General features: G+C 36.0%; 2 protein-coding genes across 3 annotated transcripts; one reads left to right on the top strand and one right to left on the bottom strand.

The window, feature by feature from the left end:
- Nucleotides 1-1,299: 1,299 nt before the first annotated feature.
- Nucleotides 1,300-4,779, bottom strand: LOC149251795 (malate dehydrogenase, mitochondrial-like). 2 transcript variants are annotated; one of them, XM_089456581.1, is made up of 5 exons: nucleotides 4,390-4,779; nucleotides 3,384-3,552; nucleotides 2,908-2,969; nucleotides 2,624-2,751; nucleotides 1,300-1,435 (listed from the first exon to the last, which is right to left on the bottom strand). In XM_089456581.1, exons 1-5 carry the CDS (start codon nucleotides 4,549-4,551, stop codon nucleotides 1,432-1,434), a joined length of 525 nt encoding a protein of 174 aa, XP_089312707.1. In that variant the 5' UTR covers nucleotides 4,552-4,779; the 3' UTR covers nucleotides 1,300-1,431. The 2 variants fall into 2 exon arrangements, with proteins under 2 accessions (XP_089312707.1, XP_089312706.1); XM_089456580.1 differs by having other exon boundaries at nucleotides 1,306-1,445.
- A 1,607-nt stretch (nucleotides 4,780-6,386) lies between these two features.
- LOC149251796 (uncharacterized) lies at nucleotides 6,387-7,657 on the top strand. The gene is made up of 2 exons (XM_089453993.1): nucleotides 6,387-6,931; nucleotides 7,025-7,657. Exons 1-2 carry the CDS (start codon nucleotides 6,497-6,499, stop codon nucleotides 7,655-7,657), a joined length of 1,068 nt encoding a protein of 355 aa, XP_089310119.1. The 5' UTR covers nucleotides 6,387-6,496.
- Nucleotides 7,658-14,498: the final 6,841 nt, after the last annotated feature.

The raw sequence follows: 14,498 nt of genomic DNA on the forward strand, positions 1-14,498 counted from the left end.
AGTCATGTGTTGTGTCCACCTTTGCATCTTATTTTGTGTCTAATGGTACATTCAATTTAGAGCCATTTTTTACGTCTACTTTTGTATTTGTTTTTGCACCAAGTTTTGCATCCAATTTTAAGCTATTTTATGCCCCTTTTTGCACCATTTTTTTGTGTCTACTTGTGTCCAATGTTGCACCATTATTTACACCGACTTTTTCATCCAATTTTGCATTTTTTTGGTGTCTAGTTTTACATCGTTTTCACCATCCAAATTTGCATCTTTTTTTGCCTCATTTTGTATCCACATTTGCATATAATTTTGTGTCTGAGTTCGAGCCTAAATTTGCATGTGATTAGGAATCATTTTTTACATCCAATATGGCATCCTTGGTTTCACCTTTTTTCAGCCCCATTTTGCATCTTGTTTTATGTCTTTTCTTACATCTTTTTTTTTCCCTTTTTTGCACCCAAGTTTGCATCCCAAATTTACACCATTATTTGCATCATCATTTGGCATATTAATTTGTAACGTTTTTTGTTTCTTTTTAACGCTCAACTTTGCATCTTATTTTACATCTAGTTGTTGTCTTTTTTTGCATCTAATTTGGTGCCCATTTATGTGTCCTTGTTTTTGCCCAATTTGATATCCTTTTGTATGCCATGTTTTGTTCCCTTCTTTGTGTCAACTATTGCACAATTTTTCACTTCTAATTTAAAACACTTTGTATGTCAATTGTTTGCATTTTGTATTAATTCCTAGTTTAACATCCAATTTTACTTTCAATTTTGCATCCATGCTTACATCCGCATTTGACTTCTTATATAGAGTATATTTTTCTTTACATATATGACCCCCTTTATAGATTCATAGTGAAATATATGATAGTTTCTAAATATCATTAAAGCATATATCACAATTCAAAATCATTTGTAAAGAAATTTAAGAGAAATTGACAACATCCATCCAAAAAAATAACAATGTGTCATTAACAATTTTCAAAACATGTATAAAATAGCAACATAATACTAAAAAAATCAGTATTATTTTTAATCAAAACAACTAAAATTCAAATATGATTAACAAATCAAAATATTTCATGAATATCGTTACGATAAATTAACAACATAAATAAATCAAACTCATCGTATGATTACAAAATCAAAATGTCTCATTGATATAGGGTAAATTCACAACACCCATCTAAACATAACAATGTCATTCTACACAATAATTTCTTCATAAAAAACAATGCATGTGCATGCCTAGCTACCACCACCAAGATCATCCTCATGATCATCTTGACCATCCTCATTACTCTGATCCACATCATCACCAACACCGCAACTATCATCATCATCTCCTCCTTCACCACCATCATCCTCATCCTCATCCTCATCATCTCCTGATATATGTTGAACATAATTTGGATCATCGTCTTGGCAATCATTACCTATAGCATTCTGACAAAAAAAATCAATATTACATGTTAGTATTAATTACATAACACAACGCATGTTTTTGTTATACAATGTTAACCATAAAATGAGGTAAGATATAATATCTAATAGTACTAAAAAATAAAATGAAAATATGGTTTAAAAGTGTATTGGAAATCCAACTAAGATTACATACCATAGAGTCCATCCAAACAACAAATTCAACCCATCTATTTTGCTGCAGCACCTCCTTTTCCAAATGATTTGGAGGTCTTCAGGGTAAAAATATATATCCCATGGTTTATATTTGACCTTAAAAAACAGTAGAAAAAAAAAATTGAGAACACAGGAGCAAGATGAAAAAGGAATTGCATGTCTAAACATTTTGAAGTCTCAAAAAGCATTCATCAACATAGAGAAGACTACAACACTACTCTTCACTTCCAAGTTTTCAACTAATGGATTTAACTGACCAGCAATGTTTTTTGCATGAGCCATGCTCAAATGCTCAAGATGAGGTAATGAATGGATGTTATGCACCTATCTGTGAATTGCAACCACAGGCATACATGTAAGTGCAAATTTGTAAATCTCATACCCAGATTTACGCATCATCAAGCACACAACTTTTGTGGGATCCATTTGACGTATATTATGTTTAAGAAGGAATAACATCCTTGAAGAGACTCATGGCTTTTCTTAGGGAAGGATCTTTGCATGCAGAATCTAGATTAACTCTGAACATTTCAATCAAACTAAGGTAAATGAAAGGCAACAATCCATCGGTCAAACCTCACAGGTTAAAAGCACCCGCTGAGTTTCACACAAATGAGAAAGCCTAAGGGAAAAGATTTGAGACATGCATGCTACACGATTTCATGTAGGATAAGTACCTAAGCTTAAGGCAAAAGATTTGAGACATGCAAATGTATGAAGTACAAGATTCAGATAAAGAGAAAGAAGCTCCTTCATGCCATATTCTCACTGATAGTGAATCTCAGATTAGGTACTTATCAAGCATGAAATCATGTTGCATGCCAAGCATGAAATCATGAAGCACACACCATGATAAGATTATCTAACTCCAACTACTGCATCAAGATGAAAAATTTAGCACTCTAGACAGTCACATAAGAATAAAAAAACATTCAAAAGATATGAATGCATATTAGCCACTATAGAGGACCAAAACATAAACTGACGCCATAGACAGTGTGGCTGAACCTTTCCCTGCTTTTGCTTCAACAACTTCAGTTCCTCCATCCCGTGTGCGCTTTGTCAAGGCTTTAATGTCCTCCTCAGACAATACAGAGTTTGGCTTTGGTGTTGCCTAAAAAAATTTATCAAAACAAAAAAGTGTATGTTCCCTTTTTAACTGTATTGAAGGGTAGGTAATTATGATCTCATTTTATCTTTGATAAATTAATCTTCTAATATCCAAGAGTAAAGAACAAACTCAAGATGAGGATCCAACAAAGTCATATACATGTGAAAAAAGTGGAAGAATTGTAACACCCGCATGTCCACCTACAACAGGAACATCAACTTCTGCAGACATCATAGGATGACATCAACAACAAACATAAAACTGAGAATTGTATCTAATGTTAAAAAAAGCATGATGTTGGTAAGATCCTAAAACTGAGAATTGTATCTAATGTTAAAATAAGCATGATGTTGGTAAGATCCTGCAGCATATCATGTATTGGGTCTAGCCCAGATGGTTGTGTGCAAAGACTATTATCCTTCCCACCCGGGTTCAATTCCCTCAAGTGACATCTTGAGCTGACTATATTTCTGATGGCCTTGAGCCCTATGATACCATCCTTGAAATGAGGAGAAGTGCCTGGCATGTTTGCCCAGGATGCATATTTCATGATTAAATTATAAAAAATAAAAATATTTTACAGAATACTAAATATTTGAGAGTAGCTAAGCATAACAAGCCAGAATTTTAAATACCTTCAACAGGAACTCCTGCTTTTGAAGCATAGAACGTCTTTGCACGGACAACATCAAGAGTAGTAACACCAAAGAGTTTCTTTTCATTATAGGTCCCTGCCTTCTTAAAAACCTCAGCAGCTATTGGTACAGTAGAATTTACAGGATTGCTGATCATATTTACGATTGCCTGCCATGGATATCAAGTCCTCAGCAATGCCATAAAAACCAATTCTAGATGATTTCTTGAATCCAAATATACCATTCCTGATAGAAGGAAAACATTATCCAGTACACTCTCCCTCCTCTCCATATCTCTATCTATATAATATGTAACAATATACTATACATACTGTACACACACACCAGTACATGAACAAAACAAATAATTGTGAAACATACTTCTTTATCTATTAACTTGCCACACTAATGGTAGTACATACTGATTGTATGTAATATATAATGTTATAGAGGATACCTCGTGATCAAGTGGATTTGTGCACAGTTAAATAGAAGACCAAGGATATTTTTTATATTGATATTCATATGCCAATTTTCTCAAAAGTCCAAAAGCTAAGTTACTAACTACAAGAGGAGAAACAAGAATAACAGGGCTTTAACAGTGGCTGCAAACTTGCATTGGACTACACAGCTAATTACTCTTAAGTTCATTTCAATTAGTATTTCCTTCTTATGGGCAAAAGTTAGCTACAATTTGTCTAAATAAAGAGTCAATAATGAGTCAATCACCTATTCGTTTGACTCAAAGAAGTCTTCAAGCTTCGTTAACCTCTCCAGTAGAATTGATTATATACAAGAACAGTATGTAAATCTAGATCAACAACTTGCTTAAAGATTCTTGCAAATATGTATTTGTATATATTGCCATCTCTATAGATCTCAAACATACAAAGCCTTCGACAAAGCAACTTACAATGAACGTCATGCTTATTCCTATGAAATAGTCAATAAGAAAATCGCATGAAAACAAAAACTTCAAAGAAGATCATAAATCATGACAAATTACCTCTGGGCAGTATTTTGCAATTGCAGAGCAAAGAGATTTAACAATCCCTGCATTGATGTTGAAGAGATCATCACGGGTCATGCCAGGTTTTCGAGGCACACCAGCAGGAATGATCACAACATCTGCATTCTCCAATGCCGTGCCAAGTTGTTCCTCTCCCATATATCCTGCAACCTGCACCCAGGTCACACTGCTGTGAATTACTGACAAGGTCGTGACACAAGCATGATAAAATCAATATGGCAGTACCAAATTAAATGATAAATATGTAGACCAAAAAATAAGAAAAGAAATTATTATCGCAAAGTTCCAAAAGAAGTAAAACTTGTTATCCTTGTTCCATGACCCAAGCAATGGTATGTCCTCCTCATAGTGAACAAGAATAGGATTATTTGTAATTGTAAATATAAGAAGTATTTTTCAAATTTAAAAAAAAGAGAGATCATCCGTAATCTCTCCAATTTCCCTTCTAGAAAGATCATTTTGGACAGATCCTCGACATCAATAGTAGCATGTAATTCTCTGATAATCATTCTATTGGAAGAAAACAAACTCTTAGAATAGGCAAGGGTTCTCTACTCTGTCCATGTCCTTTGATCAGTATCCCAAAAACCATGCCACAGAAAAACACCCTTCTTGTTGAGTTCCCTTGGCTAAAATCTTGTGAGTTCTAATGCATTGTTATTGCATTCTCCAAAATCTAAATAGGATGGAAGGTGAGATCTGATCCCCTCCTATTGCCAATAAAGTCCCAGTAAATACACTTAGTCATGGGCTTCCAGGCTTCCCAAAGTTCAAACACTCTTGAGGACAAGAAATTCCTATATTCTGAAGTATTGAGGAGCACAAATGATTCCACATAGTGAAAAGTGACCCTAAATTTTGCTGATATGACTGCATTACATAGTCTCTGTGGATGAGTTAAGCTTTCCAAATGGGGCTCTCCAACAAGACTCCTTACTACCCACATTGTTGCCAGAATCTTCGATATCAATAAGCCCTTGTCAACCTTCTAGCTTTGGCATGATGCAGAGATGCGAAGAGAGACCCCATTATCTTCCATACTTAGCCTATAAGAATGCTCTTAAAATCTTCTCCAGCTTCAGAAATTGAGATTGGATTGGAAACCAGCAAGAAGCATAATACATGTGACCATCTTGCAGAATCTTGGAAGTGATGGTGAGCTTTCCAACAAAAGGAAGGTCCTTGTAATGCTAATGTAGAAGCTTAAGCTGCAACTTCCTCATGCACCATTCCCAAAATGAAAGCAGGAAAAGATGAATTCAATGGAAGAAATCAACTGGGCAATTGAAAAAATAATCAGAATGATGACCATAATGATAAAGCCCAGTTAATTTCAGACCCAGCAGAGGAGAATCCATTTCTGGTGCAAGAATTAGTTCCAGCTGTTGTCACATTGTCTACTTCCTAGTACCTGCATTCTTAGCGTCAATAGGTATTCAGACAGTTGCAACACCAGTTTTTCTCTGATTTTTCCACAAAACCCAGTTAGTATTATGGTTTGCTTGACACCCACAATTTCCATAATTTCCACATCTGTTGGAACTGTCTCATCAGCCATGACTACATCTGATCTCTCAGAGGACTAATTATTTTTAACTATTCACAATCATGGGCTTTTTTGTTCTGAAGACGATGAGTTGAGTTCAGCAGTAAGTGGTGATAGCGTGCTTGGACCCAGACTGCAGCCCCTTTGGTCAGGGAAGTTGATGTCTCGATAATGTGACAGCAAGGTGAACTCTTACCTATCTTTCTACCCTTACAGGCCAAAACAGAGGGCCTTTTATTTGAGGAACAGTATGTTTGATATTCTTATGTAATTTTTAGCTTTCTCTACAATCTGCTTAATAACCTCTTATTTTATTTCATGTCAGATCCTGTGGGCGGTTGCCTCTATGGAAAACAAAATGGTTGCACAGTAAATCAGAAAGTCACTGAGGTAGACAATAAACTAAGGAGTGGGGATCAATTTCCAAATATCTCTTTTGAGTCTCGGAGTAATCCAGACAAATATGCTGCGGAGAAAGAGCTATATCTTGGTTCCCTCTGTGAAGTAAGGGACTCATCAAATCCATGGCAGTTTTGGATGATCATGTTGAAGAATGGGAACTTTGATACTAAATCTGAATTGTGTCCAGAGAATGGTAGAAAAGTCAGTCCGATCATTACAAGTAGGACCTTTCCGTGTTTTGGGAAAGGCTGCATGAATCAGCCTCTTGTGTACCACAACTGGACAAAGCCTCAAGAAAATGCAATTTATTCCTGTGATTCACAATCACCCAGTTTAAGGGGAAGCTTCTATGGCACTTATGATCTGAATGCAAGTCTAGGAGCTGACATTGATAATATTTCTTATTTTTCTGTTGTTTGGGAGAAGCAAGCTAGCACAGGCAGATGGATATTTTCCCATAAATTGAAAACGTCCAAGAAATATCCTTGGTTGATGCTGTATTTGCGTGCTGATGCCACCGAAGGATTTTCTGGGGGATATCATTACGACACTCGTGGGATGATGTTGAAGGTCTTTCCTGAGTCCTTATTTGTCTTACTGTTTAGTATTTAGGAAAATGCATTCAGCATACTTCATATGCTCACTTCAATATTTTTCGTTTAGTTGCCAGAGTCACCAAATTTCAAGGTAAGATTGACACTCAATGTTATACGTGGAGGTGGTTCAAATAGCCAGTTTTATTTGATTGATATCGGTAGCTGCTGGAAGAATGATGGACAGCCATGTGATGGTGAGGTTGAAACAGATGTTACTAGATACAGTGAGATGATCATAAATCCTGAGGTGACGAGCTGGTGTAGACCTGATAACCTTGCTGTCTGTCCACCTTATCACATCAATTCCAATGGTAGCAAAGTCTACAGAAATGATACAGCTCATTTTCCATACTCTGCTTATCATTTGTACTGTGCACCGGGCAATGCAAAATATCTTGAGGCACCTTTTGATCTTTGTGATCCATATAGTAATCCTCAGGCACAAGAACTGGTGCAATTATTACCACATCCAGAATGGGCTATTCATGGTTATCCAGCTCATAAGGGAGAAGGGTGGATTGAAGATCCTAGAACATGGGAACTAGATGTTGGGGCGCTGTCAAGTCGTTTATACTTTTATCAAGTAAGTTTTGCATTTTATATATCAATCTGTTGCATTTGCTTTAGTAATAGAATTCCATTACCTTTCATGATTGATTTAGGGCTCTTCCAACATACCAATATCTATCTGTCAGTTTAGTCACAAACTTACAAATTTGATTTCTGTATCTCTGATTTCTGTTGGGTTTTGAATTCCTTAGCAGTGTTATCAGTAACTTATGTATAAATAAGCCATCCTTCAAGTAACTCATAGGTCAATTCAATCTGCAGGACAAGTTGTTAATGAATTTTAGTTAGGAAACACTTACATAAATATTGCTGTAATGTATAGTGTGAATAAGGACCACTTTGTTGATTCTTTAGTGATTTCATTGGCACTAAATGGTTATGTAGTTTATCCTTTTTAGTAGTTTGTGGCATACTACTCACAAGAGCTTGCCTAAATGAATTCAGAGAAGGCCAAGGCATGATTTGGATAGGCAACATTTGAACCAATGATCCCACCTATTATGTGGTCCTTTGATTTATCATTTGGCCAAGGAAAGTAATACTGTTACAAGCACACAGCAGAAGTGAGGAATTTAGAGAGGTGACTCTCTTAAATTCATTGTGAGTGCATTAACATATTTTTATAGTAAAAAGTTAGTACAAAATTGTTCCAGAGACTGGAGACGAAGATGGAATTATTAACTATATCTTGGTATGAGTATGACCTAACATATCTGATAAACTAACATGTCAAAATTAGATTTTCTCGTGAGAAGCAATAAAAATAACTTAGTGCTAAAAATGGTGCTGAAAATAGACAAAATGTAATTTTATTGCTCATTATTTCCTTCCTGCTTAGAGAAATTTGTTCCCAATTACTTCAAAAAATAATAAAACTATTTCTCAAAGGACAAGCTCCCTTTCCAACCAAGTATCTAATGGTCTGCTTGCTTTTAGTTGTTGCTGTCTTGCTATAGACCAACGCGTCTTTCAGGAGGTGAAAATTTGGTCTGCTTGAACTGGGGGTTTGAACTTTGTGTCATGCTCGTATGTCTTCTAATGATAAATTACTGGATGTCCTCCTGGCTTAAGCATAACACCTATTGCCAAAGACTGCTCTATGCCAAGAAGTTCAAGTACTGGTGTAGAACAAAGTGTGTCATGGATCCATTCAAAGGCTCGTGGAATGTTAGGCTCGTTGCTTTGTGTGTCATTCTTCTTGACAGTATAAATAGAAAAATGTTCTACTTGGATGCATTTTTGTTGCATACTTCTGCATTGTTTGATGAAAATCTAAATTTGTGCACCTTATTCTTCTTGTGCAATTTAAATTTTGTGGTAGCTGTTGTATATAGCCTTGTGATCCGATTGGTATGTCATGCCAAGGATCAAGTCATGGTGGTATATGCATAACTCATTGCATTCTGCAGTTTAGTTTAGCACATTCTATTCTGCAGTGTTAATAACAGTCTCAATATCAAAAGTAACCTAAGTCACTGGATTCGTCCTAAACCCCCTACGAATCCCGAATCCAGTGAATCCGACACGATTCGGTCCGGATTCGTGTCCAAATAATATGACACGTCGAATCCGAGGTCGTGTCACGATTTTCAAAATCATGTCGCGATTTTGGGACATGTGTCCTGTTTCCAGGACTCGCTAAGCTCAGTGCGGGAATGAAAAGGGCGTGTTTGCTCATTAATATTTTCATTTGGCAAGTGATTTGTTCTGTTGCAGCAAGGAGTAGAGCATTTTGGCAGCTTCATGATCAAGTCTAGGACCTAGTATTGATATGCTATTCATGGTAATGTTAAATTCTTAAATTCATCCTTTTACTTAAATTTTTAACATTACCATGAAATGACTCAGGATGTTTGAGAGTGGTTCCGGCCTCATTGGATTTCATATGGAGAAAGTAGAATTTTAGATTTCATTCAAAATCCAGCAAACTTATCAGTTTTTCAGGATTTTAGGATTGGGGGATTGCAATGTTTCCATTGAATTTTGTCATGTATTAGGGTATGGAACTCGTATTTAATCAAGAGCACCAAACCAAGAGCTTCTGAATATGTCGCTCTCGCTCCCGTTTTCGCTCCCGCTCCCCGCTTTCGCTCTCGCTCCCTAGTAACACTGTTCCTGATGATATGGGTCTGGACACCACTGTTGAGTTGGCATTGGCCAACATGGATCTCAATGATCCAGTGCTAGAGCCTGTTAGATTTGATGACTTAGAGGGGTTAACCTCCATGCCAGCAGATGTAGAGGCGACTATGGATATAGGGGAGGAGGAGGATGCAGAGGAGAGCAGTGGGGACCATGATGATGGGGACAGTGACGCTGATTCTGATGCTGATTGATGCCTTGAGGCTTGTATACCTGTAGTTGTTTTATATTTTATATTTCTATTTGCCATTGGCATTGCACCAACACTACCTATGTAACACATTTTGATTTGATGACTTAATGAGAAAACTACAGTGGTCAGTGTGTTTATCTTACTATCTTGTAGTTGTAAGTTGTCTTTCAGTTATGAATTATGAATCATGATTTAAATTTTTAATAGATTTATCATTTATGTGACAAGCACCACTGACATTTATTTGAATTTTGTATGTACTATGCATGCTAATAGCTATAGATGAAGATCTATGTTTGAAATCAATAAATTTGTATCATTAATTAAAATTTGTGTAAGAAATATGATAATATTTAATTTTTAATATATATGTATATTTTTTAAATATATATATATATATATATATATATTTTTAATAAAATAATATATAACGTGTCCTAACGTGTCTTGTTCTGGGGGGTCAGCGTGTCCGAATCTGACACCACGAATCTCGAATCCTACGTGTCCCGAATCCCCGTGTCAGGTGACTTAGAAAGTAACATATCACTTACAATCAACAAAATAGGTTCACTGCTAGTGTTAAGCCTTGTATATGGCCCATGTAACCCTAAAACCACTTATGAAGCCCTAGATATTGAGTGATTGCATTTCTATTGCTATATTGTTATGTATGCTAGAACCTAGCATAGTCCCATTTTATTACAATTGTACCCTTTGTCTTGTATATATACACTAAGGAGACATAGTCTTAGGATCATCAAATCTTGTCTTGTACATCGTATTCATTGTAAAAGGAGGTTTCCTTCTTGAACATGATTGTAATTATTGGTTTTTATAATTTTAAAGGCGCAAGGTTCATAACATTTAGTAGTAGAGCTTATGATCCTAGGGTTATCCTACTTCAAATGGGTCATCTTGGCACTTTTGCTATAATTTTTTTTGGAAGGTTTCAGATGGTTAATAATGAAGAATATTGAGGAGAAATCTTGGGTAATATTTGGTTCAAATTTCAGATCTTAGTTCACTATATTTTCGGAGATATGCTCTAAGGAAATCAGTTTCAAACTGACATAGCGTGCTCCATCTATGCCTATTCCATACTTACCACTGCCCATCTTAAATTATGAGCCCCTATTCCACCTCCCTTCTTCGGGTCAACTGACCATTGGTTCATTCACATTGGGATTTGGCCACCACATTTCCTCATGCCTTGGGTAGGGCCTGGAATGCACATTTGGAGGTTGATGTAGCTAAAAGAAAAGAAAAGATAATATGATGGCCACAAGAAAAACAAAGGAAAAATCAAAATGCAAAAGATGGCTGGGACTTACAAGTTATCACGCGGGCAAAACATTGAACCTCAGGCCGACTCCTTTGATCTTCTAAAAATAGATCCCAATACTTGAGTGCTGGCTAGAAATGCTCTTTCTCATGCCTATTTATAGTGCATTTGGGGTCTAGGGTAGGGCCGATTTGTCCACTAGTTGGGCCAACTTGTGCAACTAGTGGAATGAATTTTCAAAAACTCCTTTCTCTTCAATTGTGAGGAGTTAGAAGGCGTGCCATATATCGTTGGAAAGGTATCAGAACAAGTTTTCCAATCATATATTCTATGCTCCCATTTGAGCCAGGTAATTGGAGTGAAAATGCCTTCAGAGAGAGTGTATCCAAATGGGGCCTGCTTGGACAGCCTTTGACATCAATAACAACCATTTTCAACATGATCTTGATGCACACCTGAGAGTTGCCAGGCAGTTCATAACTGAGCCTTACCAGATATCTTTTACTGTTCACAATTAGTGTTTGAACTTAAAAGAAACTTTAGAACATTGTTATTCTAGTTTTTTTGGCATTTTTTTTCATTTTTCTATTTAAAATTGTGATTTTGTTCCATACAAATCATAAATCAGTATGCAATGTTCATCTATCTTATATGGTGGTATGCAATATGAAATAATAAAATTTGAAATCATATATGGAATTTAATCTTGTTTTTATGTATTATTCTGATTTATTGTGTCATTTTATAGTTAAAATGCAAGTCTTTTTCCAATTTCTGGAAACAGTTTCCTAGTGTTTATTCTGATTGTTTAATTTTATAGTTAAAATTTAAATCTTTTTCCAATATCCGGAAACAGTTTCCAAGTCTTTTCTGAGTTTCTCGCCATTCCCTGTTGCGCTACCCCTGTTGTTTCCTATGTTAAGTTTCTCAGAGTTCCTCTTCTGAAAAGTCTTTTCCTGCTGTTTCCTGTTTCTGTTTTCAAAAACTTGTGTAACATGGTTAAAATAGAAAATGTATTTAAGAGCTCATCAGTGGATTTAGCAGCCTTAGTTATTTTCTGGGAAACTAAGAAAACAATAATCAATTTGATTTATAGTCAATTTACAGCTGATTGCTGTCTTTGGGTTTTGAACTTTGACCAGTTTGTGACTGTAAGGGAAACATTAAAATTACAAATTTGAAAGCTACTTCATCTGAAATGGATTATATGGCTTCTGATACATCTCCTGTTTGGAGATCTTGTGATGATGTTTTGTTGGTTGGACAACCTCAATGGTTTTGTTGGTTAGAATATTCCAAGTGTCAGACAAACAATGTTGCCTGGATATAATTTGTGAAGGCTAAAATTTATACAATTGCTATGAAGCTACCCTACCAAAAGCAACTCATATATTTCTCATTTAATGTGTTTGAGCTCATTATAGATGTTATTGAAAAATGAAGCTCTGGCAGAGGCAAACTTACCATGATTTCATTATTTGCTACTGTTAACTGAGAGCTAGACTTTCAATATTAATTTGTTCACTTCCATTGCATCCAAGAGAAGTAAGTTGCACTGTGCAATATGGATGAAATATCTTACCCTTCATATTGTGATTAAGGTAAATTTATGATTGCCATCACATGATAGGGTTCTTAGGTTGACATATGGAGATGCCAATGGACTTGAGTTATACACCTTCAAGTTTGATTGGAGATGATGCATTTTGGTCGAGCACATTATGAGTGCTCATGCCTCATCATGGTGTTGAATGGATATTATACATTGGTTTATACATGATGGTTCTAGTCCCCAAGGGTTGGAAAGGTATGTGAAGTAGCTGTTGTGGTGAATTGTCTTGGTACTTGGTTCTCTCTTCATTGTTGTATTTAATACTTCAGTGGATAGTTCTGATATGCTTTTTGATACTATAATGTTTTACTTAGCCCTTTATCGTGTTATAACTTTGACTTATAACAGAGTTTACTAGAAAATACCATTTCCAATAGTCATGATGCAAACCCTTATACCGACCATGGGCACAAATGTGGTGGGAAGACTATTTTAAGGAGACCATCCACCTTTTGTACTTTCATCATAGTGAAGGCATATATATATATATATATATATATATATATATATATATATATATATGCAAAAAGCACACTTAAAATCATATTAATAAAGTGGCCACCCCCTCATTACCTAGCCCAACCACTAAGTTAAGTTACGCTATGGCCCAAAAGTGGAAATGATGTCATTATTAGTTTTCTAAATTATTTTGGAGGGGCTGTTGTCCGCTATTGTCATAACCACGGTGTATCAATTGTGCCCCTTTTGACTTGGGAGACATGCATTAGAGTTTGTTTTATATGCCTTAGTTTTAATTTTGTATTCTATAGTAAAATCCACCTTTTGGCTTTTACCGAGGAGATAGAGCACCAAAAGCAATGATTATGCTCGTAGGAGATTGAAGACCTATACCAACCCACGTTTCAATCAGGGTATAATCTTGTCCAATCCAGGTATACGACATTTCAATCAGGGTATAGTCTTATCCAATCCAGGTATAAAAGTGATGCTGTGATAAATAATTAGCATCTCACAAGCCACTTTAGGGAGTTTATTCAACCTTAGTTTAATTTATGCTGCGAAGACTATTTTGATTTAATCTACTCATGGATAAAGAGGCAAATCTAAACGACCCCAAAAAGGTTGGATATAGAGGCAAATCCAATATGCAGAGGGTCATCAATTCAATCCTCACAAAATAACAAATTGACAATGCAATGAGACTATTCTAACTTCTAAGTAGTCATTAGGCCAAGTATGACTTAGATCCATCAGATCAAAAAGTCCTATTAAGCAGAGGCATATGATCCAGCCGTGGATTCTGCTAAAAATATAGATGCACTTTTCATCAAAAAAATATGAACTACCTCGTCCATTGGGCTGTGGTTTAGTGGCAAGTTGTAGGGTGCTTGTCATGAGGATGACCCAGGTTCAAAACCCAAGAGGCATATTCCCATGATAATGCGGCTGCCCATGTCATTCCAAAATATGAAGTCGGGTTAACGTGATAAACACCAGTTCAATGATAATGCAGAGGTGTTGTTAATGATGACCCCTGTGCTATTGAGGTTTGCACAGATGAGCCCATCTGCAAGTCATGCGTGACTTTGATGAATAGATGCAATTAAGGTGTTTCACCCACGCCAGTCAAAAGGCCTTGACCAAACAAAAACAATAATAGTGAGCCCAACCTCAATTTCAACCTTCTCCTATCAATAGCAAATACTACTACTGCTAATAATAATAATAAGCACAACCCAAATTTCAATCTAGCCATAAATGTCAGGCAGATTGTAGTCAAG

The sequence above is a fragment of the Pinus tabuliformis genome, chromosome 7, assembly GCF_031772625.1.
Source record: "Pinus tabuliformis cultivar Carrire ecotype Pingquan chromosome 7, CPIR1, whole genome shotgun sequence".
In the NCBI taxonomy this organism is placed as follows: Eukaryota; Viridiplantae; Streptophyta; class Pinopsida; order Pinales; family Pinaceae; genus Pinus; species Pinus tabuliformis.